This window comes from Castor canadensis, chromosome 6 (genome assembly GCF_047511655.1).
Source record: "Castor canadensis chromosome 6, mCasCan1.hap1v2, whole genome shotgun sequence".
Lineage (NCBI taxonomy): Eukaryota > Metazoa > Chordata > Mammalia > Rodentia > Castoridae > Castor > Castor canadensis.
In genome coordinates this window covers 77,842,441-77,863,347 of record NC_133391.1, presented here as the reverse complement: position 1 = coordinate 77,863,347, position 20,907 = coordinate 77,842,441, and the positions used below count along the sequence as shown (strand labels likewise).

At 43.4% G+C, this 20,907-nt stretch overlaps 2 protein-coding genes across 7 annotated transcripts in view; both read left to right on the top strand.

Moving 5' to 3' along the window:
• Positions 1-20,907, top strand: part of LOC109681333 (protocadherin gamma-C4) — a 182,840-nt gene that overhangs the window by 21,950 nt on the left and 139,983 nt on the right. The window contains exon 1 of one of the 6 annotated variants that reach the window (XM_074076812.1): positions 8,587-11,182. The exons of 3 other annotated variants lie outside the window; for them this stretch is intronic. In XM_074076812.1, coding sequence (XP_073932913.1) covers positions 8,768-11,182 — 2,415 coding nt within the window. In that variant the 5' untranslated portion in view covers positions 8,587-8,767. Of the gene's footprint in view, positions 1-8,586; positions 11,183-12,868; positions 15,837-17,754; positions 20,869-20,907 lie in introns of those variants that run through there. 2 more of the 6 variants (XM_074076802.1, XM_074076807.1) reach the window with 2 other exon arrangements.
• LOC109681326 (protocadherin gamma-A3-like) lies at positions 6-7,189 on the top strand. The gene is given in 3 exon segments (XM_074076824.1): positions 6-3,557; positions 3,560-4,954; positions 4,957-7,189. Coding segments are annotated over 3 exon segments (2,460 nt in total). The 5' UTR covers positions 6-2,995; the 3' UTR covers positions 5,460-7,189.

The window sequence follows — 20,907 nt, the reverse complement described above, 5'->3', positions numbered from 1 at the left end:
ATCTCTCACTATATTCTTATTAGTTATTTTGCTAAAATAAATTGGTGTATATACTTAGTTAACCACATTGTTTATTATATTTATTTTATTTCCAAGTGTGCCTGAGGATATATTCAACTTTTAGAAGGTGATTTCTGTCGAAATTTTTCCAGGTAGTTTTAAGTGTTCACTTGGTGTCAGAAAAGGAGCTAAAATCATTGTGTAATGAGTGTAAATCATGAGTAGTAGATGAAAGTGATATTTAGATTACCCTTGGGTACCTGGTTTCCTTTACTTCTCGGTTCTGGGGGATCATGTCATATGCCTGAATCAACAATTCTACTTGTCTTAAAAGTATTAAGTTTGGGTCTGGGTGTGTAGCTCCTGTTGTAGAGCACTTGCCTAGCAATCACAAGACTCTGGGTTCAGTCCCCAGCACTCCAGCACACACATTTGAATTTATGTTTAGTTGAGTCTCTTTCCCCTTTAAATGTAAAACGTTTATTTTATATTTTAATCTGTTTATGAATTGTGAGACACCTTACTTACTTGGTTAGTACTTTCTCACTTGGTCTCAATATTTTTCTTCAGTTTGTCAGTGAAGTTCTTTACTTTCCTTAATTTACATGTTAAAACCCATTTAAAGGATGAAATATAAGAAATATATATGTTTTTTGTTGTGCTAGGGATCAAACCCAGGTTTTGTGAAGGCTAGGCAAGTATTCTACCACTCACCTGTGTGTGTATGTGTGTGTGCATGCGTGTACACGCATGTACTCAAGCGGTGTGGATTGAACACAGGGCCTCAACTAACATGTGCTCTACCACTGATCCACACCCATCACCCAGATGCACACATCCTTTTCAGTGTTTCAGTACAGCATGTCATCCAGGAATGGGGCATGTGGGGAATGAAGGATAATGGAGTGGGGAGGTGCGTTCAAGTATCATATATTTAATATATTGTAAGAACTTTTGTAAATACCAAAATATACCCCCACCCAGCACAACAATAAAATATATAAATAACTAAATACAAATATCAATAGTCATAAATGTAAAGATATAAATAAAGCACAGTAATATGGTGGAAAAAAGAAAGATGTGTCATGGTTTCTGCTTAGAATTAAATCACATTACCAGCCATATGTTCTTGTAGTTCCAACCGACTCATCGCTTGCTGCTCACAAATTGGGGAAGTCACAGAAAACAGGTTTTCCTTTAGTAACTTTTAATATCTGAAAGCTTATTACTCTTTTGTCTTCAAAATAATTTATATCCCCAGTGTATCTTTGCTTAAAGAAAAGATTCAGAGACTGTTTCATATAATTTCCTGAAAAGATCATCTTTATACATCTCTCTTCTCAGCTTCCCATTCATATCAGCAGCTAAAAATGGTCCCAATCCTCACCAATCCTGACCTTCTCACAACTACGGTTTCTCTTCCCCATTCCTTTTCCCATGTTGGTTTTGATTAAGTTGGTCATATATTTAATAACAGAATAATGAACACAGTAATATTCTATGTCCTGGGATCAGTTTTTTATTTTGACTTGGAAGTAATCATGTACTAATCGAGACTTGTATTTAATATGATTGCATCTCTTAAGGTATGGTGGTTCTTTATTATATTTGAGAGTGTTTGACGAGGGAAAATTTGAGAGTGTGCTTATTACTAATTATTACATAATTCTTTCTGAAGTAAAATCAAAACTCATTGTGGAATAGTATGTCATCCTTACTTAAAAGTAAATAATAGGGCTGGTGGAGTGGCTCAGGCAGTAAAAGCACCTGCCTACCCAGCATGAGACCCTGAGTTCACACCCCAGTACCACCAAAAAAAGTAAATATTACAGTTTAAACAGAGGAAAATTGAAGACAGAGTTCCTTTGTATGTAGTACCTCCATAAAATAAATGCCTTATGGATAGGTATGCAATGCATCATGACTGAATGACAAATGTATTTTATTTTCACTTCTGGGGTCAAGGAGGAAAGCATAAAGAATTCTGGAACATAAAACAAAACTTGGTTTTACTAGTTTTAGTTGTTTTTTAAAGAAAAAAATCCCCACACTCTAGACTTAGGCAAGGTGAACTTCTTTCAATACCCTGGAAGTCTGTCATTTCTCTCACATCTAGGCATTGCCACTGTGTTCTCTGGCATGCAGGCCTTTTCCCTGATCCACTCCTCCATATTTCTGGGGAAGGCTTTTGTTAACCTTTAAATGGAGGGGAATGCCGTTCCATTCTCCTTTGCTTATCCCATTGTAGTAGTTATCTTAATGCACTGCAAGCCCCTGTTTGCTTTCATATCTCTGTAAACTCTGTGGCATCCATCAGTGGTTGTGTCTACATTGTTCACCTTAAATTCCCAGACGAACATGTTGTCTCACATCCAGTTATGTGTCTATTTAATGAACCAGTTGAATAAAAATATTTAAACTAAGATCTCAGGCTATCAAAGACAAACTTCAGAATTAAAATCTATAACTATGGCTGACATTTCTGTGTGGTCTTTTAAACTGAACATTTGGATAAAGTAACTCTACTGTTTGAAGGAATATTGGTGGATCGAAGGTTAGTGCATGGCTTCCCTGGAAAGATAACTTGAAGTCACACCCTTCGATATATGTTAGGTTATATGAAATCAGTACCAGTCCCACTACCTCCGATAAAAGATTTCAGATGCTGGAAAACAAAGTAAGTTGGGTTTGTCTGAGTGTGAGCAGTAAACGGTTAGGCCTCTGGGTGTCGCTGTTGACCACGGAAGAAGAAAACCTCAGCTAACCCAGCGCTTGTCCACCATTTGCTTCCTCCGAAAACGCAAAAAAACAGCAAGTCAGACTGAGAAGATTGAGGCGGTCACCAAGCTCACCTCATAAATCAACCAGATCAACCAGCTCTGTGATTTATGAATTAAGCCCATGAAGGACTTAATTCCTTGAGAATACAAGATTGGGGGCCATCGTGGAAATCTGGAACAGAATTCAGACAAAATAATTCATCAAAAAGGAAATGACCAATTGCCTGAGATTCCGAACTAGCAGAGGACTGGTTCTGTTATGCGTTCTCCTGGGGGCCCTATGGAACATCCGGGCGGAACAGATCCGCTACTCGGTGCCAGAGGAGTTGGAAAAAGGCTCCTTCGTGGGGAACATCTCCAAGGACCTGGGGTTGGAGCCCCGGGAGCTGGCGGAGCGCGGAGTCCGCATCGTCTCCAGAGGTAGGACGCAGCTTTTCTCTCTCAACCCGCGAGGCGGCAGCTTGGTCACCGCGGGCAGGATCGACCGGGAGGAGCTCTGCGCTCAGAGTCCGCGGTGTCTGCTAAAATTTAACATTCTAGTTGAGGACAAATTGAAAATTTTTGAAGTAGAAATAGACATTAGAGATATTAATGATAATGCACCTAGTTTTCCAACAGAAAAATTGGAAATAAAAATTGGTGAGCTAACAGTTCCTGGGACCCGATTTCCACTTAAAACTGCCTTTGACCCAGATGTAGGCATGAACTCCTTGCAAAACTACAAGCTCAGCTCCAGTGACTACTTCTCATTGGCTGTGACCAGCGTCCCTGATGGTGCAAGTACCCAGAGCTGGTACTGGAACAGGCCCTGAACCGTGACCTCATTGCCTCTGATGGTGATGACCCTGTCAACTCTGGCAACTTGTGCCTCCAAGTGATAGTGTTGGATGCAAATGACAACCCACCCGTCTTTACTCGTCCTGAGTACCATGTCAGTGTTCTGGAGAATGTGCCAGTGGGCACTCGGCTGATCACAGTAAATGCCACTGATCCGGATGAGGGATTCAATGCTCAGGTGTCCTATATTCTAGATAAAATGCCTGGAAAAATCGCTCAGATTTTCCATCTCAATTCAGTGACTGGGGACATATCAATCTTAAAAAGTCTAGATTATGGAGATGCTACCTTCTATGAAATTAAAATTGAAGCACAAGATGGGCCAGGTCTTTTTTCAAGAGCCAAGGTTCTAGTCACGGGTTTGGATGTGAATGACAATGCCCCAGAAGTTACAATCACTTCTCTCACAGGCTCAGTCCCTGAAGAGGCTACTGCAGGAACAGAAATTGCTCTTATCAATGTGCATGGCCGAGATTCTGGGCAGAATGGGCAAGTCACAGTTTTTATCCTGGGAAATCTGCCATTTAATTTAGAAAAAACAATTGACCAATATTACCGCTTAGTGACAGCAGGATCTCTGGATCGAGAACTGGTGTCCCAATATAATATCAGTCTGAGAGCCACAGATGGGGGAAGTCCCCCGCTCTCCACGGAAACTCACATCACTCTGCACATGGAGGACATCAACGACAACCCTCCTACCTTCACTCATGCCTCCTACTCTGCCTACATTCCAGAAAACAACCCTAGAGGAGCCTCCATCTTCTCTGTTACCGCCCAAGACCCAGACAGTGAGAACAATGCCCGCATCACTTATTCATTGACAGACCATATTCTCCATGGGGTACCACTGTCCTCCTACCTCTCTATCAATTCCAACACAGGTGTCCTGTATGCACTGCGCTCTTTTGACTATGAACAGTTTAGAAACCTGCAGCTACTAGTGACAGCTAGCGACAGTGGGAACCCTCCACTGAGCACCAACGTGTCGCTAAGCCTGTTTGTGCTGGACCAGAATGACAACATGCCTGAAATCCTGTACCCTGCCTTCCCTACAGATGGTTCCACCGGCGTGGAGCTGGCGCCCCGCTCCGCAGAGCCTGGGTATCTCGTGACCAAAGTGGTCGCAGTAGACAAAGACTCAGGACAGAATGCCTGGCTTTCCTACCACCTGCTCAAGGCCAGCGAGCCAGGACTGTTCTCCGTGGGGCTGCACACAGGTGAGGTGCGCACAGCAAGGGCCCTGCTGGACAGAGATGCCCTCAAGCAGAGTCTAGTGATGGCTGTGCAGGACCAGGGCCAGCCCCCTCTCTCTGCCACAGTCACACTCACCATAGAGTGGCTGACAGCATCCCTGAGGTCCTGGCGGACCTGGGCACCATCAGGACCCCCACTGATCCCTAGGATTCAGACCTCACACTGTACCTGGTGGTGGCAGTGGCTGTGGTCTCCTGTGTCTTCCTGGCCTTTGTCATCATACTGCTGGCGCTCAGGCTGTGGTGCTGGAATACAAATCGCCTGCTTCAGGCTGCAAGTAGTGGGTTGACAGGGATGCCCACTTCACACTTTGTGGGCGTGGATGGGGTACACGCTTTCCTGCAGACCTATTCCCATGAGGTCTCGCTCACTGCAGACTCAAGAAAGAGTCACCTGATCTTTCCCCAGCCTAACTATGCTGACACGCTCATCAGCCAGGAGAGCTGTGAGAAAAGCGAGCCTTTTCTTATAGCTCGGGATTTACCTGACACAAAAGGAGACCCCAAGCTGTTTGAGGTGAGTTTTTTGTTTTCTTTGATTATTATGAACAATTATGCCAGTGTCGTTATTCTGGAAGCTTAACACACGTCTATTTAAGAAATAAGGCAACGAGGTAGTCACTTGTTCTGTTGTCTATATATGTGTCCCTTTCTCCTTCTAGGTCAATGGCAGGACTGGTTTTGGCTGAGTGTGCCTAGGTAATTAGTTCTGGTCAATCTGTATGAGCGGCAGTAATGTACCACTTCCTGGAGGAAGTTCTAATTGCCATTCTGAAAATTCCAACTATCTAATTACCCTTTGAAATGTGGCTGCTATTTCTACCTGCATCTTTGAATATAACCATGATTGGAGGAGCGCCCAACATTTGTCATCATACCTGTGACAAATAGGCCATTTAGAATTTATTTCATTTTATTTGTTGGTACTGGGGATGAACTTGGCATATACTAACCATGTGTTCTACCACTGAGCAATATCTCAGCCCTTACCTATTACATTTTAAATCCCTGTGCTTTGAACTTTGTCACCCCTACCTACCTAACCTATCCTGACTGATTTTTTAAAAAATAAAAAAATGAGTAAATATAAAGTGTTTTGTGCCTCCACAAAATTATATTTGACTCTTTCCAAGCAAGACCACACTCTTTTCTTCTCAAGGACACAAAAATTGCAGAATAAAAAATGTGGGAGCTAGGCATGGTGGCATGCTTGGAGTCCTAGCTCCTTGGGAGGCTGAGGAAGTAGGAATACTTGAGTGCAGAAGTTTCAAACCAGCCTTGGCAACATGGTGAGACCCATCTAAAAGAATGCAGAAATTAATTAAATGATTTAGCCTTTAGTGTCTAAAGTGTGTGTGTGTTTATATTGATTTCAGCCTTTTGCCTGAAGGTGAACAGTCCATTTTCCTAAACTGGTATGATACTTGGAGTGGTATTTACCGTCCTTTGAGATGGATTAAAAAAAAGCCAAAAGGTATGTCTAAGTCCCAGCAAAAGATTTCCAGAATGTCCATTTCAACAATGAGATAAGAGTCTTGATCATGACCACAATTTTCTTGGGCTGTAAATTGTTGGCCCATTCTGAAATTTATGAAATTATTCTTCTTCATGTAGCTATAAAAAAGGGCCATCCAAAATATATTTCATTCACTGAGTACAATAATAATATGGTAATAAAATTTTAAATATATATATATTTCATTCAATTTCAAAGGGACATATATTTCCCATATGTTAATATGTGTTATGTTCCCATAATACATTCAATGTGTGAGCCAACAGAGCCTGAAGAAAATACCCATGAGCAGATAAAAGTGTATTCTCACTCAAACTTTCAAGTGTATCACAGAATTTAAAAGGCACATGCATTTGGATTATCTTTTTTGGAGGAACTCTTTATAGTATTAGTATCACTTTCCAGGTAAGGAGAAAAATACTTAATGGGCAGTGCCAGGGGCAATGTGTATGTTCAAAGATAGTTTTCTAAGGGCTGGAGATGTATCTGAGTGATAAGAGTGTTTACCTAGCATGTCCAAGGTCCTGAGTTCAAATCCTATCATTACAAGAAAACAACAAAACTTGTCAAAGAGAATTTTCTATGAATTCCATACAGCCTATATATGTGTTGTGAAAATACCCTGAGAATGCAAAGGTAGTACAATTTGCATCTACTTATACACATAATGAAAAGTCTTACTGTTTTCACTAAACAGGGATGTTTCTCTGAAATATGGGCAAGAATTCATTACAAAACAAAGAGAGGACAAATGCATAATAAAATAAACAAAAAATATAAAGGTATGAATTAGAGAAAACAACAGAAAAGTATCTTAATATTCTATTTTGACTGGAGTATGAGTATGAATAAACCCTGCAAAATAGAATAAACTGTTGAGTTGCCATCTGTCTTAGTCTTTTTTGCTGCTATAATATAATACCTGAGAGTGTAAAATTTATAAAGAATAAGTGTTTATTTAGATGATTGTTCCAGGGACTGGGAAGTCCACATGCCTGGTATCATCATCTACTCAGCATCTGGTGAGGGTCTTCTTGCAGGGTCATCACATGCCAAGGGCATCTTGTGGCAAAACTGAGCAAGTAGGTCAGAGACAGCTGCATTGATCCTTCATGGATGAATTTATTTGGGGAGGCAGAGCCCTCTTGATTCCATCACCTCCCAAAGGTCCTGCCTCCAAATACAATTAACATGAATTTAGGGATTAAGTTTCCAACACATGAAATTTGGGGACATATTCAAAGCATAGCAGCATCTAATTTGGTAGTATGTTTGAAATAAATGGATCTTCTGTCTGAGTTACCTAAGACCAAGATCAAATCTAAAAAGGAGTATCCAAGCACTCTCAATGTCTCTCCAAGATTTCCTGGCGATCAAGTAATTAATGGTATTAAACTGGCTGACATTGAGAACTGTGATTACAGAGTATTGCATATGGATTCATATAAAAAGAAAACACTGTTTTCATAAAAATGAATATAGTTATACAAGATGCGGCATTATAAAAAGCACATTTGTACCCAAATACTAATTTGGTCCCTTCAATAAGCTATCAGGCTCTGCTCTACTTACCTGGGAATATTATGTTTTATAAAGAAAAGGAATATATTAAAATAATTCTAAGGCTAAGGCCGTGGCACCTTCTTCTTCTTCTTCTTCTTCTCCTCCTCCTCCTCCTCCTCCTCCTCCTCCTCCTCCTCCTCCTCCTCCTCCTCCTCTTCCTCCTCCTCCTTCTTCTTCCTCTTCTTCTTCTTTTTGCAAAGACTGTATCTTTAAGAGCATTACTGAATTGAAAAAGTATATATGGAGAAATCATGATACTAAATAAGAGAAGTTAATCCAATGAATCTGCAAAAAAGGTAAGGCTAATAGTCCACTAAAAATTCATTCACTTAGTTGGGCACATCAGTCATGCCTGAGTTTATAAATATCATAGAAAAATCATTAAAGATGTTTTGCCCTTAAAACTGAAAAGTATGCCTTGTAAAATTAAACGAAGAAAACACATAATGATGAAGACATTTATGAAATGATTTCAAACAAGGAAATATCAACTTTAAAGGAAAAATGTGAACACTTGGTTCTTTCAAACAAATCGAAGCGCAAGGTATGTAGAAACAGTTTGCACTTTGAGGATAACTGCAATATGCAATTTTGCAAGACAACCTCAGGGCGCCGCTGTTGACCAAAGAGAAGAGAAAGGTTCTCAGTTCTGCAGGAGAGTACAGCCTGTGCTTTCCTGCTTTTTCCGGCACAAATCAGAACGCAGTCCCTGCTGCGGTACACCCTCAAAGCACCTAACAAACAAGTCCTACCCTCAAATCGCAAAAGTCCCAGAGAAATCTTGAAAAGAAGCTTCCTAGAGAGTTCTGGAAATGCAGAGGAGCACCAGAGGAGCAGAAACGATGAAAATTCAGGTACTGTTTCTCTTCCTGCTGTCTTTGTTCTGTAAGGCCATCTCCCAGCCCATCCTCTACTCTATTCGGGAGGAGCTGGCCAAAGACTCTCTGGTGGGGAACCTCGCCAAAGATCTAGGGCTCAGTGTGCAGGAGCTGTCAGCTCGAAAACTGCGAGTTAGTGCAGAGGATTATTTCAGCGTTAGTGCAGAGAGTGGGGATTTGTTGGTTAGCGGCAGGATAGATAGAGAGAAGATTTGCGGGAGGAAATCTGAGTGTTCACTGGAATTTGAATCGGTCACTGAAAACCCAATGAATATTTTCCATGTGATTGTTGCAATCCAAGATATTAACGACAATGCACCACAATTCCCTGCAAAGGGCATTGAATTGGAAATCTGTGAGTCAGCCTTACCAGGGGTAAAATTCCCTCTGGATTCTGCACAAGATGAAGATGTAGAAGGTAACTCACTGAAGATATACGCCATCAGCCCTAATCAACACTTCTCTCTGTCAACAAAAGAAAGTCCTGATGGAAGTAAATATCCAGAATTATTACTGGAAAAACCTCTAGACAGGGAACATCAGAGATCCCATCGCTTAATCCTGGCCGCCATTGATGGCGGAGACCCACCTCTAAGCAGCACCACCCAAATCCGGATCAAAGTCACTGATGCCAATGATAATGCTCCAGTGTTCAGTCAGGACATATACAAAGTCAGCCTCCAAGAAAACATACCGTGGGGAACCTCCGTGCTGCAGGTGATGGCTACAGATCAGGATGAGGGAGTTAACGCAGAGATCACCTATGCCTTTCTCAATATTCCAGCAAGTACTAACCTCATCTTCAGTCTAAACCCAACAACTGGTGAGATCACAACCAATGGTACTTTGGATTTTGAAGAAAGAAGTAGATACTTGCTGGGCGTAGAAGCCAAGGATGGAGGGGTGCATACAGCTCACTGCAATGTTCAGATTGAAATCGTTGATGAAAATGACAATGCCCCAGAGGTGACACTCATGTCCTTTTCTAATCAGATTCCAGAGGACTCAGATCTTGGAACTGTAATAGCCCTCATTAAAATAGCAGACAAGGATTCTGGGCAAAATGGTCTGGTGACATGCTATATTCAGGAGGAAGTTCCCTTCAAACTAGAGTCCACCACCAAGAATTATTACAAGCTCGTGATTGACAGGTCCCTAAACCGAGAATATATATCAGAGTACAACATCACCATAACAGCCACCGACAGGGGCAAGCCATCCCTTTCTTCCAGGACTTCCATCACTCTGCACATCACTGACGTCAACGACAATGCACCGGTTTTCCATCAGAGCTCTTACGTGGTCCACCTGGCTGAGAACAACCCACCAGGCGCTTCTATTGCGCAGGTCAGTGCTTCGGACCCTGACTTCGGACCCAACGGCCAAGTTTCCTACTCTATATTGGCCAGTGATCTGGAGCCAAGCGCACTGTTCTCCTACGTGTCCGTGAGCGCGCACAGCGGGGTGGTGTTCGCGCAGCGCGCCTTCGACCACGAGCAGCTTCGCTCTTTCCAGCTGACGCTGCAGGCCCGCGACCAGGGCTCACCCGCGCTCAGCGCCAACGTGAGCCTGCGCGTGATGGTGGACGATCGCAATGACAACGCGCCAAAGGTGCTGTACCCCTCACTGGAGCCTGACGGTTCCGCGCTCTTCGATATGGTGCCGCGCACCGCAGAGCCAGGCTACTTTGTCACCAAAGTGGTGGCGGTAGACGCTGACTCAGGTCACAATGCCTGGTTATCTTACCACGTGCTGCAGGCCAGTGATCCTGGACTGTTTAGCCTGGGACTCCGTACTGGTGAGGTGCGCACAGTTCGAGCCTTGGGAGACAGGGAAGCAGCTCGCCAGCGCCTGGTGGTCGCTGTGCGCGACGGTGGACAACCGCCCCTCTCCGCTACAGCCACGCTGCACCTGATCTTCGCAGATAGCCTGCAAGAGGTCCTCCCAGACCTCAGCGATGACCCTTTACCCTCTGACCCTCAGACCGAGTTGCAGTTTTACCTGGTTGTGGCCTTGGCCTTGGTTTCTGTACTCTTCCTTCTGGCGGTGATCTTGGCCATCGCCTTGCGCCTTCGACACTCTCCTAGCCCAGCTGCCTGGGGCTGCTTTCAACCTCGTCTCAGTTCTAAGTCTGCACCTGGGGTTCTCCCCAATTACAACGAGGGAACATTGCCTTATTCCTACAATGTGTGCGTTGCCTCACAATCGGCTAAGACAGAGTTTAATTTTCTCAACGTGTCAGCGGAAGTGGCTCCCATTCAGGATCTCCTGTGTGATGATCCGTCTATGGTTGTATGTGCCAGTAATGAAGATCTTAAATTCTCTTATGGCCCTTCTGATTCCTCTCACGTAAGTTTTTGCAAGCCTATTTAAATTCTATATGTTTCTAAATCATGAATGATTAAGTTTGGTCATTTTTGTGGTTCTAGTGGAGGTATCTAGTGGGGTGTATTGGATGAGTGGAGATTTATTACTTGATTGTTCAGTCATCTTCGAAATTACTTGATCGCTGATTTTCAGCATTTTCTGTTGCCATTATGTGTGATTGGCAAATCTTACTAGAGAGCCGTTTCTTGGATATCAACACCCTTGGTAATAATAGTGCCCTTTCTTAGTTGATGTGTGAGACTATTTTTTCAAGTAATCTTGTGCTTACTCTTTATAAAGGTATTACCAGTTCTTTCTGCACAAGCTAAAGTTTACCTTCATCTTCAATTATATTTCTAGTAAGAACAACTTTTTGCTGCAACATATTGTGTCATATCACAATAGCAAAGATTGTCACATTTTAATTTGAATCACTAACTTTGGGTCAATATTGCTCCCACTTACAATTTCACTGAAGGTCATTCTATAAATTTCTTAACCATTCTTTAATCATTTGTTTTTATTCATTTTCTGCCTTGTTACTACTATAATAAGGAATGTATTGAATATTTTAATATATATAAAACAATTTCCATACTTCTTACTGCTTTTTTGGTTTCAGTGTTATTGGAGTTTGAACTCAGGTTTGCTAAGCAGGTGCTACATTGCTTGCTAAGCAGGTGCTATATGGCTTGAGCCAGCCTCCTGCCCCTTATTACTCCTTTAGTCTATGTTTCTGAGAAGTGAGTCAGATCTATAAACATTTTGAGGGTTTTATACATATTGTCAATTTTATTTCCAAAACACCTCATTTTAATCTCTAAACTCCCAGTAACTAGTGAATCTTTTAAGGATTGTGAAAAGCACCTTAAAAATCTACTCTCTCAAAGTCCAAATATATAAAATTCTGCACAGTAAAGAGACTTTTACATATCCTTAAAATTTGAGTCATTTCTATATTCTAATAAGTGATGAATAAATTAAATAACTGTAGGCTCACTGATTTATTCAAGAATTTATTCAAGAATGCTATGAAACATGCAATGATAATGCATATACAACTATTCAAATATTTCCTTTTACTTGTTATTTCTAAAATCAAAGCCAAAATAAACTTAGCAATAATGGTAAAATAATACTTTTGGTAATGGTAAAATAAACCAACTGGATGTGTCTTATATGAAAAAAGTCACTGAAATATTACCTGCTGTTTATAGTGCCTCAACATAACTTTTTCTGTCTTCTTAATGGTGGTGTTTATTTTTAATACTAGAGTTATTTACTCATTGTTTAAGGCTTTGCATTTGCATTGGTAACTCATCCATTCAATGTTGGATATGTTTCTGTTGAGTATGTGCTCTATGAAAGGTGCTTCTCTAAAGATTGAGGTCACGCTGTGAACAAGAAAATCATAGGTGTACCTTGGGGCCTACAATCTCCTGCATACAAATTAATGAGCAAATTATATTCCAAAACCTACCAAGCCCGTTTGCACAGGGGTAAAACTATCTCTTGAGCAGCATGTGTTTTCTTTGCAAAGGAATTAAAAACTTGTCCCAGGATCTAATCAACTCAGGTAAGGAAACTTGTGTCTGGCATAGGTTAGAACTAGAGCGAGCCTCCAAACTCCAGGGCCACTATGTGTCCACCCATCTCTTTCTTCCACTTTTCAAGTTCACCCTTGTTCCTAGGAAGAATGAATGTGTCTCTCACACAATAGAGTATACTGAAAATGGGCAGTAGGAATGAACAACGCAAAAACAGAAAACATCCTTTGCCAAAAATCACCATTTTATTTATCTGAGAAGACAACTTAGTTTATAATACAGGAAACTTTGGATCACTACTGGATTTTCATTGCAAGTTAAAAACACGGGAATTTGACTTTTATTCTGTTTGGGAGAGATAGGATTAGGAATGGAAACAGTATATAGCATACTTCATTTATCAAGAATAAATTGCAATAACAGTTTAGGACTCTGAGTGTCGCTGTTCACCACTCGGGGGAAAAGGCAACCCGAAATTTCATCCGAACAAGATTTCCGCAGCATAAAGCACGGATTCTGGGGCTTTAGGAAGCTTCAATCTGGGCCCCCGGAGAACTCCAGTACCCAACCGTGAAAACACCTTATCTTGGAACCCAAAGATCGTGGGGCTCCTCAGACCTCCAGAGACAACGCCCAAGCTCAGACTATTCGGCAGCGGGGCTGTAATGGCGGCTCCTCCTTTTCCTCCGGACTGCAGCCGGTTAGTTTTGATCTGCATTCTCCTGGGGGCCCTGTGGGACATCCGGGCGGAACAGATCCGCTACTCGGTACCAGAGGAGTTGGAAAAAGGCTCCTTCGTGGGGAACATCTCCAAGGACCTGGGGTTGGAGCCCCGGGAGCTGGCGGAGCGCGGAGTCCGCATCGTCTCCAGAGGTAGGACGCAGCTTTTCTCTCTCAGCCCCCGAGGCGGCAGCTTGGTCACCGCGGGCAGGATCGACCGGGAGGAGCTCTGTGACAGATCCCCAAAGTGTGTAGCAAACCTGGAGATTCTCCTAGAAGACAAAGTAAAGATTTTTGGAATAGAAGTAGAAATAACCGATGTTAATGATAACCCGCCCACCTTTGGATCAGAGCAGAAGGAAATAAAAGTTGTCGAAAATCAAATTCCTGGGACAAGATTTCCTCTCCCTGAAGCTTTTGATCCGGATTTAGGGATAAATTCCCTGCAGGGTTACCAACTCAGCTCAAATGCTTACTTCTCCCTGAATATGCAAAGCGGGGAAGATGGAATTAAGTACCCGGAACTGGTGCTGGAGCGCGCCCTAGATCGCGAGGAAGAGGCGGTTCACCACCTGGTTCTCACCGCCTTCGACGGAGGCGATCCAGTTCTCTCTGGAACTGCCAGGATTCACATAACACTGATGGACAGCAATGATAATGCTCCTGTCTTCACTCAGCCAGAGTACCGCGTAAATGTCCGGGAGAATTTGCCTGTAGGCACTCAGCTACTCACCATAAAAGCCACCGATCCAGATGAAGGAGCCAACGGAGAAGTGACATATTCTTTCCGGAAAGTAAGAGACAAAATATCCCAGCTATTCCAGTTGAATTCTCTGAGTGGAGACATAACAATATTGGGGGATCTGGATTACGAGGACTCTGGATTCTATGATATAGATGTAGAAGCCCATGATGGACCTGGTCTGCGAGCCAGAAGTAAGGTTCTGGTGACAGTTCTGGATGTAAATGACAATGCTCCAGAACTCACAGTTACTTCTCTCACCAGCTCAATCCAAGAGACTTCTGCCCCAGGTACAGTAATTGCACTTTTCAACGTGCATGATAGTGACTCTGGAGAGAATGGCCTTGTCACTTGTTCTATTCCTGATAACCTGCCATTCAGGCTTGAAAAGACCTACGGAAATTATTATCGATTATTGATACATAAAACTCTGGACAGGGAAGAAGTCTCAGAATATAATATTACAGTAACTGCCACTGACCAGGGAACTCCACCACTGTCTACAGAGATCCATATCTCACTGCAAGTGAAGGACATCAATGACAACCCACCCACCTTCACTCATGCCTCCTATTCTGCCTACATTCCAGAAAACAACCCCAGAGGAGCTTCCATCTTGTCCATGACCGCCCAGGACCCTGACAGTGGTGACAATGCCCAAGTAACCTACTCTCTGACAGAAGACACAATCCAAGGGGCACCTCTATCCTCCTATGTCTCAATCAACTCAAACACTGGTGTCCTATATGCACTGCGCTCCTTTGATTATGAGCAGTTCCAAGACTTGCAGCTACTAGTGACAGCCAGGGACAGCGGGAATCCTCCACTCAGCAGCAATGTGTCACTTAGCCTGTTTGTGCTGGACCAGAATGACAACACACCTGAGATCTTGTACCCTACCTTCCCTACTGATGGTTCTACTGGTGTGGAGCTGACACCCCGGTCGGCAGAGCCAGGATACCTGGTGACCAAGGTGGTGGCAGTGGACAAGGACTCAGGACAGAATGCCTGGCTGTCCTACCACCTTCTCAAGGCCAGCGAGCCAGGACTCTTCTCCGTGGGGCTGCACACAGGTGAGGTACGCACAGCAAGGGCCCTGCTGGACAGAGATGCTCTCAAGCAGAGTCTCGTGTTGGCTGTGCAGGACCATGGCCAGCCTCCTCTCTCGTCCACTGTCACACTCACCATTGCTGTGGCAGACAATATCCCAGATATCCTGGCAGACCTGGACAGCATCAATACTCCCAGAGACCAAGACAATTCAGACCTCACACTGTACCTGGTGGTGGCAGTGGCTGTGGTCTCCTGTGTCTTCCTGGCCTTTGTCATCGTGCTGCTGGCGCTCAGGCTGAGGCGCTGGCATACAAATCGCCTGCTTCAGGCTACAAGTAGTGGGTTGACGGGGATGCCCACTTCACACTTTGTGGGCGTGGATGGGGTACACGCTTTCCTGCAGACCTATTCCCATGAGGTCTCGCTCACTGCAGACTCACGGAAGAGCCACCTGATCTTCCCCCAGCCTAACTATGCTGACACGCTCATCAGCCAGGAAAGCTGTGAGAAAAGCGAGCCTCTTCTCATAGCTCAGGACTTATCTGAAACAAAAGGAGACCCCAGTCTTCTTCAGGTGAGTCAAACTTATAATAGCTCTTACCATCATGAAACAAAGGGCTCTGTAACTGCCCCTAATTGTATAAAATATGTAAATATCAAATAAAAGCTCCTCTTTATTAACATTCTGAAGCTTTAAAAGGGAGGAACAATAGTGATTCACTACACAAAAAGTTATTTGTTTATAACTAACTTTTTTTCTTTTTGTGATGGTAGGGATTAAACACAGTGTATTAGGCATGCTAGGCAAGCACTCTATCACTGAGCTACACCCACCACCCTATTTGTTCATAACTTATCCTTTGTAGTCTTAGTTGAGTTGTGGTTTCAGAAGGAGTTTCTCCATTTTGTACCTTTAACCCACTCACTTTGGGGGTACTGAACTTGAACTCAGGGCCTCACACTTGCTAAGTAGGCACTCTGCCACTTGGGCTACTCCACCAGCTTTGTTTTGTTTGGATATTTTCAAGATAGGGTCTCACAAACTATTTTCCCAGGCTGGCTTTGAACTTAGATCTTTCTGAGTAGCTAGGATTAGTGTGAACCATGGCCCCCAGCTTCTTAACCACTCACTTTTTAAAAATGTCATTTTCCTATGTGTGTTACTGAAAGGATAGATTAGATCTGTGAAATAGAAGGCATTGTGTAAATTCATATTTAGAGCGTTCTTTCCCATGATGCTAATGTTCAATCTGGGCTTAGTTTATTTAAATTTCCTCTTCTTTCACTACATAATTTGCTTGAAGTTTACTTTTCTTTCCTTGAGAGAGTATTTTCCATCATAATAAGACAATGACAATTTATGGATAGTGAGGAAAATATCTAACTTTTAGGTACACCTTTAAAGGGGATATTTTCTCAATGGACTAGTATATTTTAAACATTTTTTGAGGCAGAGTCTCACTATGTAACCCAGGCTAGCCTGGAATTTACCATCCTCCTCTCCCTCAACCTCTTGAGTGCTGGGATTACCATCATATACCACAACAGCTGGCTCAAATATTTTGTTTCTGCTGGTTTGAGATATACCAACAATGACTTTGTGTAATTCCTTTGGTGTACATATGTGATTATCAAAAATACTGCCCATTTGATTTCACTCATATTTAAGTAGATCGTAGTAGCAATGTTAATAATTTCTATACTGCCTCTCATGACATCACTATTAAATCCCACCTTGCTACCTAAGGAAAACAAAACTTTTTGAAATCTTTCTGTTTTTCATCAACTAAGCATTTTGCAAAAGTTGGGTAATTTGGATTCTTGACTGGTACAATTCGTGGTACTTAGTAAATTGGCCTCATCCCTATTGGTATTCCTGAAAATTGTTCTTAGATAGCTTTATCACTTTGTGGTCCTCAGATAATCTAATATGGGATGAAATATTTCGTGTGTAAGAGACATGCTACATTTTTATTCCTAGTGCCTTCATATAGTTCTGAGTTAATTCAGAATTCATGAATGCCTATGGACTACACAAATTGGTGTTTTTGTTAAGAGGAAGTTGTGCTAAGATAGTAAAATGTACTTCAGTTCAATTTAAGAAGAACTGTAGTTTCTACATGGTTTGGGATTCACAGGAATGAGACATGAAATTAGTTCGCTTCAAGAGAAGAAAGAGAAACTAACAAGTGAATATTGAGACAGCTCATGTCTCAGTCCAGATTACTTTCAATAATAATGTGATGAAGTATAATTTAGAAATGTTCATATGGCCTAAAATTGGGTCAAACACATTCAGATGTTGGCATCAAGACTATATTCCAGTATCAGAGTGGTATGTGTCCTAATTCCTAGGAGAGCAGTAGACAATGTATAACCTATTACCAATGTGGAAAAAATATATATTTTGAATGGGCCCTGGATTTCTTCTAGAAAATAATATTTTTATTATAAAAATTTATCTGTGTCCATATGATGGACTACTGCATAGCTATAAGAAATAAATGAGAAACCTTTTAATGTATTGACATGAAATGATCTTCAAGATATAATGAGTAAGTCCCCAGCACCGAAAAAGGGGTGCGTGTGTGTGTGTTGAATAAAAACACACAGAAAAAGGGGTGTGTGTGTGTGTGTGTGTGTGTGTGTGTTGAATAAAAAAGCAAGGTGCAGAAGATGGTATGTTATATGCTTACATTTGAGTAAAAGGGATGTAACATTTATAAAAAATCTGCTGTTCTATACAAAACATTTCTGGAAGAATACACATGACAGCACTCGTTTCTCTTGGGATAAATATGCTACACAATACGGAAATGAGAATAAGAACCTACGCCTTCTGTCCGTTTTTAATTTGGCACACTAGCAACATACTACCTATTTAAAAACAAATGCTCCATACATTTAAAAAAGAAAACATAAAACGTTTGAAGCCATTGGTGCAGTTTCCGAGAAAACCTCTGGGTGTCGCTGTAGGTCAAAAGAAAAGAGGCCTTATCCCAGAAGGATATGGGAGACTCAGAGGGTAACTTCCTGCTCAGACCAACCACACAAAAGAGACCGGTACAAATTCACATACAGAAAACAAAAGAAGGAAAAGGAACCTACTTGGGATCCAGCCATCCACGGAGGGTTTAGTCCTCCTACCCGCAAAGGAGCCGCGCAGCGGCGGAAGGAGACAGAGGATGCGGCTGCGTGCGGCGCGACGCAGCTGGGCATTCTGGCTGCAGGTACTGTTGCCTTTCCTGCTGTCTTTGTTCTGCCGGGCTCTCCCGGACCAGATCCGCTACTCCATTCCCGAGGAGCTGGCCAGGAACTCAGTGGTAGGAAACCTCGCCAAGGATCTGGGGCTCGGTATCCAGGACTTGCCGATCCGGAAGCTGCGGGTTAGCGCAGAGAAGGAATATTTCACTGTAAACCCAGAGAGCGGGGATTTACTTGTGGGTGACAGAATAGACCGAGAGCAGATTTGTGGGAAGCAGCCTGTGTGTGTTCTGGATTTTGATACTATCGCTGAAAACCCATTAAATATCTTCCACGTAGCAGTGATTGTTCAGGATATAAATGACAACACTCCAGTATTCAAACAGAGTAAGAGTGATTTAAAAATTGGAGAATCTACCAAGCCAGGTAAAGCATTTCCACTGGATCCAGCCATAGATTCAGATGCTGGTCCTAATTCGTTGCAAAGATACCACCTTAATGACAATGAGTACTTTGGTGTCGCAGAGAAACAGACCCCAGATGGACATAAATATCCTGAGTTGATTCTGAAACATTCTCTGGACAGAGAAGAGCATAGTTTCCACCAACTGGTCCTCACAGCAGTGGATGGGGGGGACCCACCTCAAAGTGGCACCACCCAGATCCGAATCCAAGTCACTGATGCCAATGATAACCCTCCAGTATTCAGCCAGGATGTTTACAGGGTCACCCTACGGGAGAATGTGCCCCTAGGCTTCTCTGTGTTTCAAGTGATAGCCACCGACCAGGATGAAGGCGTCAACGCAGAGATCACCTACTCTTTTCATAATGTGGATGAAAAAGTGGAACGTTTTTTCAACTTAGATAAAATAACAGGAGAAATCACGACAAAGAGTAATTTGGATTTCGAAATTGCTAATAGTTACTCTCTGCGTGTAGAAGCAAAAGATCCTGGAGATTTAGCATCCCACTGCAGTGTCCAAGTCGACATTCTCGATGAGAATGATTGCGCACCCGAAGTGATTGTGACTTCAGTATTTACTCCCCTACCAGAAGATTCACCACCAGGAACAGTAATCGCCTTGATAAAAACCAGAGACAGAGACTCTGGAGAAAACGGGGAAATTTACTGCCACGTTTTGGGAAATACAGAGTTTGTGCTGAAATCGTCCTCAAAGAACTATTACAAGCTAGTGACAGATAAGGCTCTAGATCGGGAGGAGATCCCCGAATACAATCTCACCATCACAGCCACCGACAGGGGCAAGCCGCCTCTCTCCTCTACAATAAGCATCACCTTGCACATATCAGACGTTAATGATAACGCCCCAGTTTTCCACCAGACCTTCTACATGGTCCATGTGGCTGAGAACAACCCACCTGGGGCCTCCATCGCTCAAGTTAGTGCCTCTGACCTTGACTTGGGCCCAAATGGCCAAGTCTCCTACTCCATCATAGCCAGTGACCTGGAGCCAAGGGCGCTGTCATCCTACGTGTCCGTGGGCGCGCACAGCGGGGTGGTGTTCGCGCAGCGCGCCTTCGACCACGAGCAGCTTCGCTCTTTCCAGCTGACACTGCAGGCCCGCGACCAGGGCTCACCCGCGCTCAGCGCCAACGTGAGCCTGCGTGTGCTGGTGGACGACTACAATGACAATGCGCCAAGGGTCCTGTACCCCTCGCTGGAGCCTGATGGCTCAGCGCTCTTCGATATGGTGCCGCGCACCGCAGAGCCAGGCTACCTGGTCACCAAAGTGGTGGCGGTGGATGCCGATTCAGGACATAATGCCTGGCTATCCTACCATGTGCTTCAGGCCAGCGATTCTGGGCTTTTCAGCCTGGGTCTGCGCAATGGTGAGTTGCGCACAGCTCGAGCGTTAGGTGACAGATATGCAACTCGCCAGCGCTTGGTGGTCGCTGTGCGCGACGGTGGACAACCGCCCCTCTCCGCTACAGCCACGCTGCACCTGATCTTCGCAGATAGCCTGCAAGAGGTCCTCCCAGACCTCAGCGATGACCCTTTACCCTCTGACCCTCAGACCGAGTTGCAGTTTTACCTGGTTGTGGCCTTGGCCTTGGTTTCTGTACTCTTCCTTCTGGCGGTGATCTTGGCCATCGCCTTGCGCCTTCGACACTCTCCTAGCCCAGCTGCCTGGGGCTGCTTTCAACCTGGTCTCAGTTCTAAGTCTGCACCTGGGGTTCTCCCCAATTACAACGAGGGAACATTGCCTTATTCCTACAATGTGTGCGTTGCCTCACAATCGGCTAAGACAGAGTTTAATTTTCTCAACGTGTCACCGGAAGTGGCTTGTCCCCAGGACCTCGTCTGTGAAGATGCTTCTTGGGCACCAACCACAACTCTTGGAGACACTAGTGTCCTCTTTGCCTCCAATACTATTTTAAAGGTGAGCTTTAATTTTTTTTCCCACTTGAAATCTCAGCGT